At 41.1% G+C, this 16,794-nt stretch overlaps 1 protein-coding gene across 2 annotated transcripts in view; it reads left to right on the top strand.

Moving 5' to 3' along the window:
- mtr (5-methyltetrahydrofolate-homocysteine methyltransferase) overlaps positions 1-13,537 on the top strand; it is a 67,772-nt gene extending 54,235 nt beyond the window's left edge. Inside the window, exons 25-33 of one of the 2 annotated variants that reach the window (XM_033025444.1) lie at positions 372-453; positions 1,339-1,437; positions 2,305-2,380; positions 3,998-4,153; positions 4,899-5,095; positions 5,526-5,726; positions 9,872-10,064; positions 10,527-10,639; positions 12,072-13,537. In XM_033025444.1, coding sequence (XP_032881335.1) covers positions 372-453; positions 1,339-1,437; positions 2,305-2,380; positions 3,998-4,153; positions 4,899-5,095; positions 5,526-5,726; positions 9,872-10,064; positions 10,527-10,639; positions 12,072-12,161 — 1,207 coding nt within the window. In that variant the 3' untranslated portion in view covers positions 12,162-13,537. The remainder of the gene's footprint in view (positions 1-371; positions 454-1,338; positions 1,438-2,304; positions 2,381-3,997; positions 4,154-4,898; positions 5,096-5,525; positions 5,727-9,871; positions 10,065-10,526; positions 10,640-12,071) is intronic. The other variant, XM_033025445.1, reaches the window with a different exon arrangement.
- Positions 13,538-16,794: the final 3,257 nt, after the last annotated feature.

Here is a 16,794-nt window from a genome sequence, read left to right as displayed (position 1 = left end):
GCAATTCGCTCTTCCCCCGCACAATTAAAGCATGGAATAATCTCCACCCAACTATAGTTACCCAACCAGATGCAACTAAATTTAAAGTAGCCCTTTCTTCCCAATTAACCTTCTGGCTTAAGCCCTCCCTTCACCACCTCCAGTTTAAATTCCATTTGGAATATTTTGGAGGACCAAGAAACCAAGAACCAAGAACCATGTGCATAATCACCCAATTACAGGGTTAAATATTTATACTTCCTGATCTGTACAACAAAGGTTCACACTTCCTTATCCAAATGAATAACTGGTTTTCCCGTCTATTGTGGTTGTACTTGGACTTAATCTAGTCGACATTTATTTATATCTAAATCGCCTTTCATGTTTTTCAGAAGGCACACAGCTGTCAAAATTGCACCAAGGTATAATGCACCAGCAATCCATGTTCTAGATGCTTCTAAAAGTGTTGTTGTGGTAAGTCTTATCAGATTGTGCCTGCATGCTTTTTGTACCTGATTATTTTGAAGACATTTTATTATTTTTGTGTTATATTGTATATTGCTTATTTTACTATGTATTGTATACATTCCCTTTTTCTAATATGGAGCTACTCTTGCAAAAAATTCAACTAATTACCAGTTTTTGTACATTCACAAACTCATCTAACCAAAGGTATTATGCATTCTCATAAGGACAGATGCACTTATATCTAGATCTTGTCTATTACTTACAACTGACAATCATCATTATTAAAGTAGTAAACAGACCAACTTTAATTACTCAGATTCTCACAGCAATGTTGGTAGGTTAATTTGCTACTTATGGACCTGTACAGTCTCTTTCTGTCACATGGTAAGCAAACATCATTACCGATATGTTGATGGCCTTAAAACAATCTGCTCTGACTCGGCAATATCGTGGTCTGGCCCGGACTATTTTGAAACAGCAACTGATTGTTAAGGGCATTGGGAATTCTAGATTTCTTAAATTTCAAAAGTACACTTTATTCAGAGTATAAAGTATATACAAAAAAAACTGCAAAATAAATCTTCATACATTTTGGAAATTCTGGCTTTGTAAATCATGAGCCTGAGACCACCCTGATGCTCCTGGGAAAATAGAAATTGGTCATCTTGAATCAATAGAGTCCCCTTGATCATGGTTTTCTTAAACTCATGGTTGCAGAAACAAAACTGTTCCTCCTCTGAGGTCCAAGAATGTACATGGGCAGGAATATTTTGAGAATTACCTGCTCTGTGTGTAATTTAAATGTCTCTAGTTGTGTAACTTTTGTACCAATGAGTGTGTTTCAATGTGTCTTAGCTTGTGGTTTGTCATTATTCTCATTTTTAATTTTAGTGCTCTCAACTTTTAGATGATGACCTGAAAGATGACTACTTTGAGGAAATAACTGAAGAATATGAAGAAATTCGACAGAATTACTATGAGTATTTAATGGTCATTATTATGATTATTTTATTGAATCAATGTGCTCATCAGAGAGTTGAGGGGATGTGACTCCTGTATCTCTGAAAGGAGGGAAATAAACTATTTACTGAGAATAAAAAAAGTGCTAAGAATGTACCAGAATGCTGCTTAGATTAGAGGGTTTCGGCTACAGGGAGAGGTTAGATATTCAGTATTCAGTATTTACTTTAATGTCATTTTAACTGAGTACTTACATACACAGGTAGACTTTGGGGTTACAAGATGGCGCATTGATAGAGTTGTTACCTTACAGCGCCAGAGACGTTGCTTCAATACGGGCGCTGTTTGTACAGAGCTTGTACATTCTCCCCGTGACCACATTGGTTTTCCCCAGGTGCTTCAGTTTCCTCCCATATTCCAAGGACGTGCAGCTTTGTAGGTTAATTGGCTTCGGTAAAAATAGTAAATTCTCCCGAGTGTGTAGTGTGTGCTAGTGTACGGGGTGATCGCTGGTCGGTGTGGCTTCGGTGAGCCGAAGGGCCTGTTTCCGCTCTATATCTCCAAAACTAAACTTAATGATAGCAGATGGGATTAGTGTAAGTGGGTTAGTAATGGTCAGCAAGGACAAAGTGGGCTGAATGGCCTGTTTCTGTGCTGTATGATTGGAAGAAAATGTCTTTTGAGCTCAAAATAACTGAGGATGAGTCTCTATGTTAGAAGAATTATGCATCACCTGATGAAGGTGCAAGATATGAAGCAAATAGATTTCTCTCATTCCATTACTGCATTCGTTTAAGTGATGATTCTAATCCAAGGGTGCGATTGGATATGTGTAGTTAGTGTTGCAGATGGCTTGTCTGTTTGATTTATTGATTGGGAAATCTTTACTAATTGCAGGACAGAAAATACTTAACTTTAGAGCAGGCCAGGAGTCAAGGATTTCACATCGACTGGCTCTCCCATCCGAAACCAGGTCAGTAACAGATTTGGGCATAATGTCCGACAGGACATTCCTGTGGAAACAGAACTTTATTTCAATGTCTCACCTAATCATCGTTCTACTTTGATGGGGCTCGTCAGCCTGGGAAGGCAGTCCATCTAGGAGAGGGAAAGCTCTGATTTAAAACCTCCACTGCCTTGTGGCCATATCCAGTCATGAAAAAGGCTCTAGGAGTAAACCTCAAGAAAATCTGGGGTCGGAGCTCCTAAGGCAGTTCGTCGTTGTCTACAATCTCGCCCTGGCAGCTCCTGCGATGGCGCTGGTGCCAAACTGTAACGACCCTGCAGTTCCTTTGGATCAATCAGCGACGTGGAGAGGGGGGACGTGCTGCATGGGCAACAGCCTGTCCTCCATATGACATCGCCCAGGCTTGCATCCGACCAGTATGCATCACCCATGATCAGCTGGATGACCGAGGGGTGCCTACTACTTTCCTAATCTTGCTTCCTGCCTTCACACGCCCATCTCATGGTCAAAGCCAAAGTTTAGTTTAGTTTACTATTATTGTCACGTGTACCGAGGTACAGTGAAAAGCTTTTTGGTGCTTTTCTATTCAGTCAACGTAAAGACTAGACATGATTAAAATCAAGCTATCCCCAGTATACAAATACAGCATAAAAGGGTATAATGTTTAATGCAAAATAAAGCCCAATTAAAGATTGTCCAAGGGTTTCCAATGCGGTGGCTGGGCGTTCGGGACCACTCTAGTGGTGAGAGGATGGTTCAGTGGCTTGATAACAGCTGGGAAGAAACTGTCCCTGAATCTGGAGGTGTGTTTTCAAACCTCTGTACCTCTTGCCTGATGGACGAGGGGAGAAGAGGGAGGGAAGTTTGAAAATGTCTGGATATTTTCTCTCTCTTCACTCCCTTTGCTGCCCATCTGGGAGCTCTTCTCTGTGTATAAAACAAGAATAAAAATACAAAGTGCTGGAGGAACTCAGCAGGTTAGGCAGCATTGATGGAGGGAATGAACAAGCAGCGTTTCTGTCTGAACCCTTCTCCAGTCTGAAGGATTCAAACCTTAATCGGTGCCTGTCCATTCTCTCCACAAAATACCGCCTGGCCCGTTGTTCCTCCAGCACTTTGTGTTTGCTCAAGATTCCAGCATCTGCAGTTCCTTGTTTCTCCATGATACGAAGGTGTTGTACACTTTTACTATGGTTACACGGAGATAAATCTTTGGCAGCTTTTGATATGCGAATGTTTATTAAGAGGCTGATTGAGAGTAGATGTTAAAAGATGGAAATAAAATAATGATTGCACTTTAGGGCAGCATGGTAGCAGTGCCAGAGACCTGGGTTTGATTCTGACTATGGGTGCTGTCTGTACAGAGTTTGCACGTTCTCCCTGTAACTGCATAAGCTTTATCCGGGTGCTCCTGTTTCCTCCCACATTCCAAACACATGCGGGTTTGTAGGTTATTTGGCTTCTGTAAATTGGCCTTGTGTGTAAAATGGAACTAGTGTATGGGTGCTGGTCGTCACAGACTCGGTGGGATGAAGGGCCTGTTTCCGCGCTGTATCTCTGAACTAAACTAAACTTGAAGCTGTTTGCCCTCAAAGTCATTGTAATCATGTTGTTTTTTTGTAGTGAAGCCGATGTTTATCGGCACCCGGTCCTTTATTGATTACGACCTGTGGAGACTGACGAGCTTTATTGACTGGAAACCTTTCTTTGACGTTTGGCAGCTGAAAGGAAGGTACCCAAATCGAGGATTTCCCAAAATCTTTAAGGACAAAACAGTTGGTAGGTCCTAATTAATTAAGGTTTAGTGTGAAAGTCACACTTTCTTTCTTAATCATTTGTTGTCTCTTGAGTGATGGCCATTTGTTGCCCATTCCAATTGATGTGAATAATATAGAAACGAAGAACTGCAGATGCTGGCTTACAAAAAAAAGACAAATAGCTGGTGTAACTCAGCGGGTCAGGCAGCATCCCTGGAGAACATAGGTGATGTATCGGGTTTGAACCTTTCTTCAGACTAATTGTGGGGGAGGGGAAAAAGCTGGGAGTGAGGAAGGACAGGACAAAGCCCGGAAGTCTGAAGAAAGATCCCAAAATGTCGCCCATTCTTTTTCTCCAGATATGCTGCCAGACCCGCTGTTTTACTCCAGCACTTGTGCCTTCCTTAGGTAATAGCTTGAGACATGTGAGGAGGGTTTTTTGATAGGCGGGTGGTTGGATATAGGCAAGGCGATGTGAGACACTTCTTCAGATGGGTCCTGACCCGAAACATCACCTATCCATGTTCTCCAGGGATGCTGCCAAACCCGCTGAGTTGCTCCAGGACTGTCCCTTTTTGTTGGTGTGACTAATATGAAGGGTGACCTTCAACGTGATGTTTGCTTTCATTTTGTTGAATTCATTGGCCAAAACAAATACTCAAGATTAGACCAGAGGCTGCCATACACAGGCAAGGATATATGCTGTCTGACTCATGCCCTTCCTCAGAAAACTGTACCCTCATGGAATGTAACCTGTCAACCTGTAGGTGAAGAAGCCAAGAAGGTTTTTCAAGATGCGCAGAATCTGTTGAAAAAACTGATTGAAGAGAAGAAATTGAAGGCCAGAGGAATTATAGGGTTCTGGCCAGCTCAGAGTGTTGGGGATGACGTAAACTTGTATGAAGAGGATAATTTCCCTCACATTGGTGAACCAGTGGCAAAGTTTCATGGTTTACGGCAACAGGTATGACTCTTTTCTTTAAGGTTGAGAATAGCTCCTTTAGTTCCTCAATTAGTAAAACATTTCCTACGCTGGTAGCAAGAACAGACTGGGCAAATTTAAATACAATTCTTCATTTGTTCCCTATTAGCCAAATGTAGCTCTGGGTCTTAACTGGGAAAAGGACCAGATGATGGGGAGCCTAAGGCAGTGTGATGCAAGGCAGCAACTCTGCCACTGTGCTGCCCACAAATCACATTGCTGCAAGTCGTGCTGCAATTACAGTGGATGGACACAGAATTTTCAATGTACTGTTAAACTATAGCGCAAATTCTTATTTTGTCTCGTCGACAGTTCTCACCCAGGTGGAGAAATATAATTCTAATAATTTTTGTTTGACATGCTTCGTTTGCCAATAAACACACAAAAAAATGTTTTCTTCCATCTTTTCCAGGCCAAGAAGGACTCCTTCAGTGCAGAAAAATACTGTTGCATTTCCGACTTCATTGCACCCAGGGACTCGGGAGTGGCGGATTACATCGGCATGTTTGCAGTGGCTTGCTTTGGTGCTGAGCAGCTGAGCAAACAGTACGAAAAGGAGGGTGATGACTACACTAGCATCATGGTGAAAGCACTGGCAGACAGACTGGCTGAGGTGAGCCTCAAAATTGAGTAACTATAATGTTAACTCATCGTGACCATTCGCTTAAGAACCTTAATGAACACTATCTGAATGGTATCGGATAGTTGGCACAGGTAATTATCATAACTCATGTTTCAATTCTGCAAATTGGATATAATGGTTGAATTTGGGAACGCTATTTGCATTACGCAGGCCGAATTGATTATCTCGCAGTAAAGCAGAGATTTATAGGTTCTTAATTAGGAAGGGTATCAAAGGTTACGGAGTGAAGGCAGGAGAATGGGTTTGAGAGGGAAAAATAGATCAGCCATGATTGAATGCGGGGGAGATTCTTTACTTTTGAGATAATAATAATAATATCTTTTATTGTCATTGCACGTCAGTGCAACGAGATTTAGTGTGCAGCTCCACCGATGTACAAGAAAGGTAAATAAATACAATACATAAATAAGCAAGCTGAATTGATTGACGTGACCATCTGAGGGAGACTGTCCAAAGGGGGTGGGTGGGGGGGCACTCATTAGGGCCGGTTCAGAACCGCTATAGCTCTTGGGATAAAACTGTTCCTGAGTCTGGAGGTTCGGGCGTAGAAGGCCTTGTAACGTCTGCCGGAGGGAAGTAGTTGAAACAGACCGTGGCAGGGGTGTGATGAGTCCTTATGGATGCTGAGGGCCTTTAGAGATACAGCACAGAAACAGGCCCTTTGTCCCACCGAGTCCGCGCCGACCGACGATAGTACACTAGCACTATTCTACACATTAGGGATAATTTACAATTTTACCAAAGCCAGTTAACCTACAAACCTGTATGCAGTGGCGTAGGGTGGGATTTGAGCGCCCGGGGCAGTTTAAAATATTAGCGGCTAGCCATGGCCCATGAGCTGTTATAAATCCAAGTTTTGTATTTATTTTCTCAACCTAACAAAAAGATGGCGGCGCTGCCTTAGCAGCTGCGGCTCGCCTGCAGTCTGTCTGTTTTTTTTTGTGTTGTTCTTTTGTCCTGTTTAGTTGATTTTTGGTTTATTATGTTGTGTATGTGGGGGGGGGGGGGGGACACGTTTTTGGTCTCTTCCTTCGGGGGATGCAACTTCTTTTGTCGTATCCCCCGTCTCCGCCTGCGCCGAGGCCTCATTGCGGAGCTGGCGGCCTCGGAGCTGGGGCAGCGGCGGCTGGGGCAGCGGCAGCGGCGACCAGAACTCGGAGCTGGGCAACGGCAGCGGCGGCTGGGACAGCGGCAGCGGCGGCCTGGCCTCGGAGCTGGGACGGCGGCGGCAGCGGCTGGGACGGCGGCAGCGCTAGCGACAGCGGCGGCCTGGTCTTGGAGATGGGGCGGCGGCAGCGGCGACCTGGCCTCGGAGCGGGGACAGCGACAGCGGCGGCCTGGCCTCGGAGCGGGGGCAGCGGCAGTGGCCACACGGCATCGGAGCTGGAGCAGCGGCAGCGGCGACCTGGCCTCGGAGCTGGGACAGCGGTGACCAGAACTCGGAGCTGGGGCACGTTCCGGCGGCAGCGGCCACTCGACCCGACCGCGGGCCCAGTGGACGACAGCGGCGGCTGGGACAGCGGCCTCGGCGCAGAGGGAGAATAAAAAGGGATGAGACAAAGACTTAAGGCTTTTTTGCGCCCCTAAAATTTAGCACCCGGGGCAACCGCCCCTCTGGCCCCCCCCCACGCTACGCCACTGCCTGTATGTCTTTGGAGGAAACCGGAGCATCCAGAGAAAACCCACGCGGTTTTAGGGAGAATTTACAAACTGTACAGCCAGCACCTGTAGTGAGGATCGAACCCCGGTCTCTGGCAGCAACTCTACCCGCTCTGCCACTGTGCCGCTCTTTTTTAAAATGCTATCTCTATTTCACACTCCGTGACTCGATGGGCTGAATGGCCTAATTGTGCTCCTATGTCTTATGATGTATAAATTCTTGCACATTTCAGTTTTAAATGACTGCCTTATCTTGTAACTATGTCCTCTTGTTTTGTGAGTCTCACACTTGAGGTAACTTCTCAACATCTACCATCTTGCGCTCTTAGGATCTTATAAGTCTCTATAACAACACCCCTCATAATTCTATACAATAAGATACGTGGAATAAATAATTGGCATAAGAAATTTTAAAAAACCTTGAATCTTTGTACCTGAAACTTACTGCACAATGTGTGTAGTTTACTGAGATCAAATGATCACTGCACACCATATGTCTTGTGATTTGCCAGCATAATGTGAGGGTAATATGCATGGTCATATTGCATTAATAGCCCAGCACCAACAGGCAAAGTATGAGGAAAGTTTAATTACATTTTTTATAAACACAGTAGTCTTTTGTGAAAATCAAAGAGCAAGTTATAATCACTTGATGCAGTGTCAGATTGAAATATGTGAAATAGTTACGTCAATAAACATCAATGTGATACAAATCACACGATCGTTCACAGATTTGTAGACTAAAAAGGGAACTAAAACAAGTTTCCTCTATTGGCAGCAAACAATGTCCCAAATCATAATATGTCTCTCATTTTAATGTCCCATTCATGATCATAAATGGGCATTAATATTACCTGCAAACATAAATCCAAGGGCACAGGAAATTATCTGATACGGAAGATCTGTGTATTTTGATGTCTATTAAAATTAGCAGCCATGTATTTATTGTGCCATGTTGTTGAACCAAAACTGCCTCCTGAAGAAGTTTAGTTTATTGTCACGTGTACTGAGGTACAGTGACAAGCTTTTTGTTGGGTGATATTCAGTCAGCAGAACGACTATACCTGATTACAATCGAGCAGTCCAGTGTACAGATATATGCAGGATAAATGTATGTTAATTGTACTTACATTGCGGAAACATTAGTGTTAGTGGCTCATATATTTCAGAGCAAATCACTAATTACCTGGATTGCTGTTGCTTCAAATGTCCTATTGTTAGTTTTTCCTTTCATTTTCTAATTTTGATGTGAAAGCATTTGATGATGAACTGAGCATTTTTTTTGCATTGTGTCTCTTGAGGTTCAAAATTGGACAAGAGTTATGCTTGGAGAGCCTTACAAACTAAAGTTGTGAAGCAATCAACAAATACTTGAGACTGGAGTTTAATTCTAATGGTTTGGGCTGGATTTAGGGCCTGATGGGGCAGTATGCTGAACTACTGCACTGTTTTATCTGCACCCTGATTGTTTCTCTGCATAGTTACAGGTTAACTATTAAGATGCAGGCTGCTTTTTGTTTTGCAAATTTACTTGTACCGCATCTGTCTTTCCTAGCAGGGTAGGTTTAGTTTTGTGTAAAGATACTGCGTAGAAACAGGTCCTTTGGCCCACCGAGTCCTCGCCGACCAGCGATCCCCGCACACTAATGGGCCTGTTCCACTTAGGCGACTGCAGGGGACTATGTTTGCGGGTCGTTGCCGGGGAGTCGCCTTCATGGTCGTGAGGAGTTCCCGCATTCTGGGAACCAGTCGCGGCCTCATTATGGTCGCCGCGAATTTTTCGACATGTTGAAAAATTAGTGGCGACTAGAATGAAGCCGCCATGGAGAGTAGCGAGAATTCTCATGCCGTACGTGGGTCGCCAGGAGGTCCTAGTAGGTTGCCAGGAGGTCGAAGGTTATCTTACGTTCTCGTAGGTTGTAGCCAGTGCTGACCGGTGAATTTCATTGGCTCATTGGGGGAAAAATTAAGCAGTAGTTGTCAGAACCAAGGATAATATTAATATTAATGTCCGCCGTGCTTCACACGTATCTCTGTGTATCTCTGGCTTCTTTAAAAGTTGTCTCCACTCCTTCTACCCCCTCTCCCCAGCATCTCTGAATAACATGGATAGATGATGTTTGTTCTGGCAATTCATACCTCGTCTCCTTTTCATTTCTGGCCTTTGTCCACCCATCTGCAAATCAACCCCCTTCTCCTGTATCCATCCATCACTCACCAGGCTTTATCCCATCTCCATCTTTCTTCTAGCTTATACACCCTCCCTCCTCCACTACAATCAATCAATCTGAACAAGGGCCCTGACGCGAAACATCACCTATTCATTTTCTCCAAAGATGCTGCCTGACCTGCTGAGTTACTCCAGCAATTTGTTGTTTTTTTTTTTAAACTGAAGGTTTATAGGGATATGGGCCGGTTGCAAAATAATTCAGAAACTTTCATTTCTTAATTCAAAGGCCTTTGCTGAAGAAATGCATGAAAGAGTCCGTAAGGAATTTTGGGGCTATTCCCCTGAAGAAAACCTGACGGTTACCGATCTGCACAGAAACAAATATGTGGGAATCCGCCCAGCTCCAGGGTACCCAATCCAGCCGGATCACACTGAAAAGATAACAATGTGGAAACTGGCTAACGTCGAGGAGAGCACAGGTAAGACCCTTCCATCGATAAGATGGACCCTTACATCAGTTTAAGAATTGTTGAATGCAAGAGCAACTAGAAGTGGTAAGAGAGGAGAGGCAGGATAAAGCGTGGACACAAGTGAGGTTTTTTTATGGTTGGAACAAAGCCAGAAGATATAATACAGATGGATTGAAGAGTTGCGAATTGTGAAGACATAGAATGGAATGTGGAGGGGGGGGGGGGTGAGGGGAGAAATGGATGCAAGTCTAGTGGAGGGGGCGAGGAGTAAGGGGAGGGGGTTGGGGGTTTGTTAGCTGGTATCTAAAATGAGAGAATTCAATGTTCATACCTTAACCAAATTTTTATCAAGTGAATTGTCTAAAGAGGGCTGCATGTTATTTTAATGTTCTATCCAGTTGAAGATTTATGTATTTTGTATTTTCTCCTTCTGGACACGATTGAAAAGATTTATCCTTATTTTCTGCCTAGGAATTGCAATGACAGAATCCTTGGCCATGACTCCCGCAGCTGCTGTCTCAGGGCTTTACTTTTCCATTACAGAATCTATGTACTTTGCAGTTGGAAAAGTTACTAAGGAACAGGTAGGTTTCAATTTTGTTCAGTAGTGTGTAGAGCTCAGGACTGCTCTTTAGTTGTTGATGGGATGGTTCAGTTGCCTGATAACAGCTGGGAAGAAACTATCCCCGAATCTGGAGGTACGCATTTTCACACTTCTGTACTTCTTGCCTGATGGGAGAGGGGAGAAGGAATGACCGGGGTGAGACTCGTCCTTAATTATGCTGGCGGCCTTGCCGAGGCAGCGTGATGTGTAAATGGAGCCAATGGGAGGTTGGTTTCAATGATTTCTTTATTGTCACATGTACCAGGTACAATTTTTGCATACAGCTCAGCAAGACTATCCTGTACAGTCACCCAATTAGTATAATATGCACAGAACAGTCCCCAGAGTCCATATGTAAGAGGCAGCATTTTGTAGTTCCCAGCTGTAGCTGGCCATAAAGACCCTTTGCAGTCGTTGCCTCCATTCCTGGTCGTCCCTCGATTCAGTGTCCCTCGCCACACCTGGCCCTTGTTCCCCAGGGCGCTCCGCAGCTGACCTCGAGGGCGCGGAAGGTAAGACCCCCCCCTCCCCCCCGGTTTTTCTCACTGGGACTTTTGTCCAGTGTCCTTCGCCGTCTCCTACCTCCTCTCCGATTCCCAATCTACAGGGTGAGCAGAGGCCGGGCCCGACGGCCTTCCCTCTCTGGAAGAGCCCAGCCTGCAGTTGGGATACACCTGCACCTCAATGAGCCGAGGTACACGCTGCTGCAGGACCTCCAGCAGCCCTCTCCACCATCGAAGACCTGCACTGCTGCCCGCCGCCTTTCCACTTACCAACCCTCTGTCCGACTTCCTCCTCTCACGGGGTGAGCAGAGGCCAGGCTTGGCAGCAACTCTCCAGATTTGGTGGCATTAAGATATCAGTGTTTTAATATGGTGAAATAAATAGCTGTTGATTTTCGGGGTTGCTATTTATTGATGATACTGTGGCTGAATGGTGCAGCAATAGAACAAAATTTGGGTACATTCTGAGAAAGAGGGAAAGAACCAAATGAGTCATCTTTCAAGCTGCTAATATAAGATCAGGCAGTACAAGCCTCTGCATGTTATTTTGGGTTTGATAACTGAGGGGAGGGGAAGATAATAAACTGTACAGAATGAGAAGTCTTGTGCATATTTGGAGAGGCGGATCGGTTTATGAATATAATAATGGTAGAACTCAACACCTTGCAAACCAAAGAGAAGTTTGAGCATAAGAATCCCATCTGGTAAGTTTATCTTGGCCATGAGATTATATTACACTTACCGGCTCTGGTAGATACAAACGTAGCCTGTCCAACCTATCCTCAAACCTATTGCAGATATTAATTAGTCTGATAAGCATTCAATTTGCACATATTGTATTATCCTATTGGATATCCACTTGTTCTGCTGTTATACATTTTGAAATAATTATGTGATGTTGATTTACAGGTTGAAGATTATGCAGCCAGAAAGCAGATGAGAATAGAAGATGTAGAGAAATGGCTTGGACCTATTTTGGGATACGATACCGATTCTTGATACCTCAACTATGATTTGTCTCAATTGAGCACAATTTGCTACATTAGTATTAAACATTAGGTCTTCCTGCATTTCTTCACTATGGTGTTAATAATGTTACAAAAAGTCTATTTGCAATAGAAATTCTGACCACGATATTTCTGAACGCAACAGAATTTATGAAACTTCAATGTATTTAAGGATGGAATTAAACAATATAAGAATTTGCTGTTTTTCTCCCCTTTTATTCCACATTGGCCATAATATTCCCAACAGGAAATTTAACTATTTTCACTTGACAAAAGTTAAAAGCCAATATCAATAGGTGTATATAATTTTTTTAATTTTGATGGGTACTCACCTAGGTCCACTTCCAAGAACCTAAGACAAGTGCTGGTACGTATTCTTTTAACAGATCTAATTTTTTTTAAAAAGGTGATTATATAAATATCTTGTTATGGTACTCAAGGTTCATAATCATCAGCATTCATTCTGGACTGTTTATGTTTCTTACTGCTTTCGATTTTCACTGATCGTGTACACTACTGAAGTACTTCATTACTTGGAGCACAGGGTTTAAAATCATGAGGGAATAGATAGGATGAATGCAGTCTTTTGCCCACCTAGCTGAGAGGAGAGGAAGAGTTAAGAGAATACAACCACTAGAGTTCCAACTTTGAAAATAACTGATGAATAATGTTAAAAATCTACATGGTTAGAATACGTTTTGTTCCATTACAGGAACGGATTATTATTGCTATTGATCCTACCTATACATTTCAGAATCTTGTAAAACATACAGCATAGTAGCATTGTTTATAATAGCAAAGTTTTAATAGTTTAAACTAGTCCTACCATTAAGTCTCAACACTCCCTGCCCATCACAACACCAAAAGAATTGATGCATCATTTCTGGACAAGAAGTCAAACATCAAGTATTCCAACATCACTTTATTGGAAATAAAATCTAGTACAATAAAAGAACATTTCACCTGATGTGAGAAAAGGAAAGCAAAACATAAGCACGGAATAATGCTGATAGTTTGAATTCACAATCTTTATTACCATGTCAACAAAAACAAATTCACATTTTTAAAACAAAAATAGCTAATTATTCCAAAGAATTTCACCACAGGGCCTTTATCAACCACAAAAAAAATGACTCTGGTATTCCTATTCTATAGATCACATCTTAGAAATGCAAACTTAAGGGTTCACTGAGTAGTTTCAACTAAGTTCCAAACTTGTTTGTCCTTTATTTAAAAAAGTGATTACATTGGAATCAGCACAATGTTCTCCAAACCAGATCAGCTTATGTACACAAATTTAAAAAAATTGTTGATAAGTTTTAAACATTAATTGCTTACTGTTAGTAAGCTGGAATTATTTTATAGTACCAAGACAACCTAGCAGAATACAATATGTGGTCCCCTCAGAGAAATAAAATATGATTTTCATTCCAGCTATTAAGAGAAAAAAACAAAATACTAGAAATATGAAAACAGAAACCATTTAGGACACAGCATCTGTGGAGGAGTTTAGAAGGATGAGGGGGTCCTCTTTAAAATTAGCAGAATATTATAATGCCTGGATAGAGTGAATGCGGAAAGGATGTTTTCATTAGTGGCCATAGCCTCAGAATGAGGAGAGATGAGATTTCTTTTTTAGTCAGAGGGTGGTGAATCTGTGGAATTCATTCCCACAGATGGCTGTGGAGACCAAGTCAATAGATATTTTTAAGGCTGAGATTTACATATTCTTGATTAGTAAGAGTGGCATGGGGTTATGGGGAGAAGGCAGGAAACTGGGATTGAGATGGAAGGATAGATCAGCCATGATTAAATGGCGGAGTAAACTTGATATGCCAAAAGGCCTAATTCTGCCCCTAGAACTTATGGAGAGACAAGGTTAGTATTTAAGGTCAATGATCTTACATCAGAATTAGGAAAGGCAAGAAAACTAGCCTATTTTAAGTTGCAGAGAAGGGAAAGGGGTCTGTAAGGTGAAGAATGAAAGATAATATTGTAAATAGTGAGAAGAAATGAATTGAAGGCTTATTAATGGGAAATTATTGTTTAAGGTGTAAAAAAGACATGAATAGGACAGGAGAAAAGAAACGACTGGAACAGAAATACATACGACAGTTGCTGGAAATACCCAGCAGGGCTGTGAAGACGAGTGAATTACAGATTGATGAGTCAGTTAGAGACAACCTGGAAAAGCTGATTATCTGAAAATTGTTGATGGAAAATGAACAGGATTCTGTGAACTATTTATATTTTGAATATGTTATTTTTGGATGAACTGTGTTGGTCTATTTTCAATGTGATAAACAGTAGAATGTCTCATTGTTACTCAGTTACTGCAGAATGTAGCAATGAATTAATTGATAAGATGACCAGAAATAAACTGTTCAAAATAATTTCAGTACTTAAATCAGTAAAAAAAATAAAAATCTTAAAATTATTTATCTAAACTTCACATCCACAAGGATAAGTTTTCATTTAAGGCAAAATACATTTTAAACCCAGCAGTTTCTTTCTTGGTACTTCAGCAATTGGCTCTCTCATAATCACTGTAGTTAGTGAAAATAGAACCCCTGGAAGATATGTTTGAATTTAAAAACAGATAAAACACCTGAGCTTTTGTAATTTGCTTGTAGCAGTTTGGTCTTCCAATTTTTTCCAATACATACCCTGTTGAAGAGGATATGAGCCAAAAGCCTCTTCATTGCCTCGTGGCATTAATGAAACCCAAGTCCAGAGTTAATTATACTAAGCAAAATTACTTTGCATACAGTTAAGTGACAAGCAGAGTGAGAGGATGGAAATTGTCAAATTACTACATTTGATCACACACAGAAATAGTCACAAGGAGAGCCCATTTTGAACCAGGAGTCTGTTGATTACTGGAATAAAGTTTAAACAAATAAAAACAGCTGTTGGGACACAGTGGCTGAGGCAGCATCTGTAGAGGGAAAACAGACAGATGGCATTTCGAGTTGGGATCCTTCATCAGACTCTTGTCAAAAAACTTTTATTTATTTAGCACTTTGAATGCAGTAAAAGATCGCATGGAAGTTAACTTATTCAATTGTTCTTAAATGCCACAATAGTTCTGTCCATTGTGACAATGAAATTAAAGTTCCAGTGCAACATCGATGCAACCTCACGGACTATATTCTAAACCTGCACAACAACATGTATGCCATTTTCACAATTTGCCACAATTCAGTTTGTGCTCATTCTTAAGTCAATCTTTTTTTCCCCATTGATCTTGTTATTGGTACTGTTAATCCTAGCAAATCTAGGAACAGGGAAATGTCATTCAGCATAGTCTAATACATAATCTGTAATTATCTGTACCATAATTATATCATCTGTACCTCTACACCATTGAGGACCTATTCTAAATCTATCATCAGCTTTAAAATTTATTAATGTAATATCTCACTTTTGTGGGTGGGTGGTTTAATGGAATGGAAAAAAACATACTAATTTCACTTGATTTGAATTATCCCATCAGAGAAAGGTTTATCACTATGAGGAATGAAATTAAATCTTCACTTGCATCACAATTTCAATTGAGAGTTTGAGTATTTTCTTGTTTCATCTCACCAAAACTACTCTTAAATGCAATCATCATTGCCAGAAAAAAGCACACTGCTGCCTTCAATTTTCTGACAACTGAATTTTTTTTAGGTCACAGCTGAAATTGCATAAAACTTCAAGATCTATTCTATATAGAAATGTCTGATGGAATAATAATCCATATAAATAAAACTAAAGAGTTTTAATCAACCAGAGATTACAATTACACACAATAATTCTGGCTTATTTTATACTTAACTTTGTGCTAAAAAGTATGAAATCGTAAGGGCTTTTGACAGTAGTGATGGGTGCAACACACTAAGTTTTCATGAATTGATTAGACTTCCTACAATCCCAGTGAATGAGGATGCAAAACACAGCCCAAGGAAGATTAAATCATGTATAGTTTGTGCTTTGCATATGTGGGGAATCAAAGTGGTCAATAAAATCTACACCAACATGGGCCCTTGTGGCTATTTTAGAAAAAAATAATATGTACTCACTTGTTTAAAAACTATTATATTTAAGTGCTCATATTTACTAACGTGAGTTTGTTTTTCATCTTAATAAATAATTGAATGATAAATCGGGTAGTAAGAAGTAACCCATTATTTCATTCCTGACTGGAGTTTCTGCAGCATTCCCCCAAAACACTGCACAAATATCACTTTATTTTAAATAAAACTTTTATCATTTCAACTTTTCCTAATTTTCCACCCAAACCCCTCAATTACATGTTGGACTAAATTTTAAGCCATTGAAATACAAGTTTATTTAATGCTGCATCTGATAGATTAGCCAATTAATCGTTTACCTACTTTCTTCATGTTTATGTCCTCTTCTGTCAAAGCTAATCCTAGATGTCTTTCAATCACATAAAGAAAATGTAAAACTAAAGTTCTTTGTATTTTGCTATTATTCCTTTTCTCTACAAATATTTATGTTCTTGGATTAAGTTTTAATTTGCTCCTAGATTGTGATATTACCAATACTATGTCAAACACTCTGATTTTTGGACTATTGTAGATGCATTCACGTAACTCGTAATTTAGTACAATTTCCTG

The sequence above is a fragment of the Amblyraja radiata genome, chromosome 8, assembly GCF_010909765.2.
Source record: "Amblyraja radiata isolate CabotCenter1 chromosome 8, sAmbRad1.1.pri, whole genome shotgun sequence".
NCBI lineage: Eukaryota > Metazoa > Chordata > Chondrichthyes > Rajiformes > Rajidae > Amblyraja > Amblyraja radiata.
The sequence above is the reverse complement of the archived record's forward strand: the minus strand, read 5'-3'. Positions and strand labels throughout refer to the sequence as shown.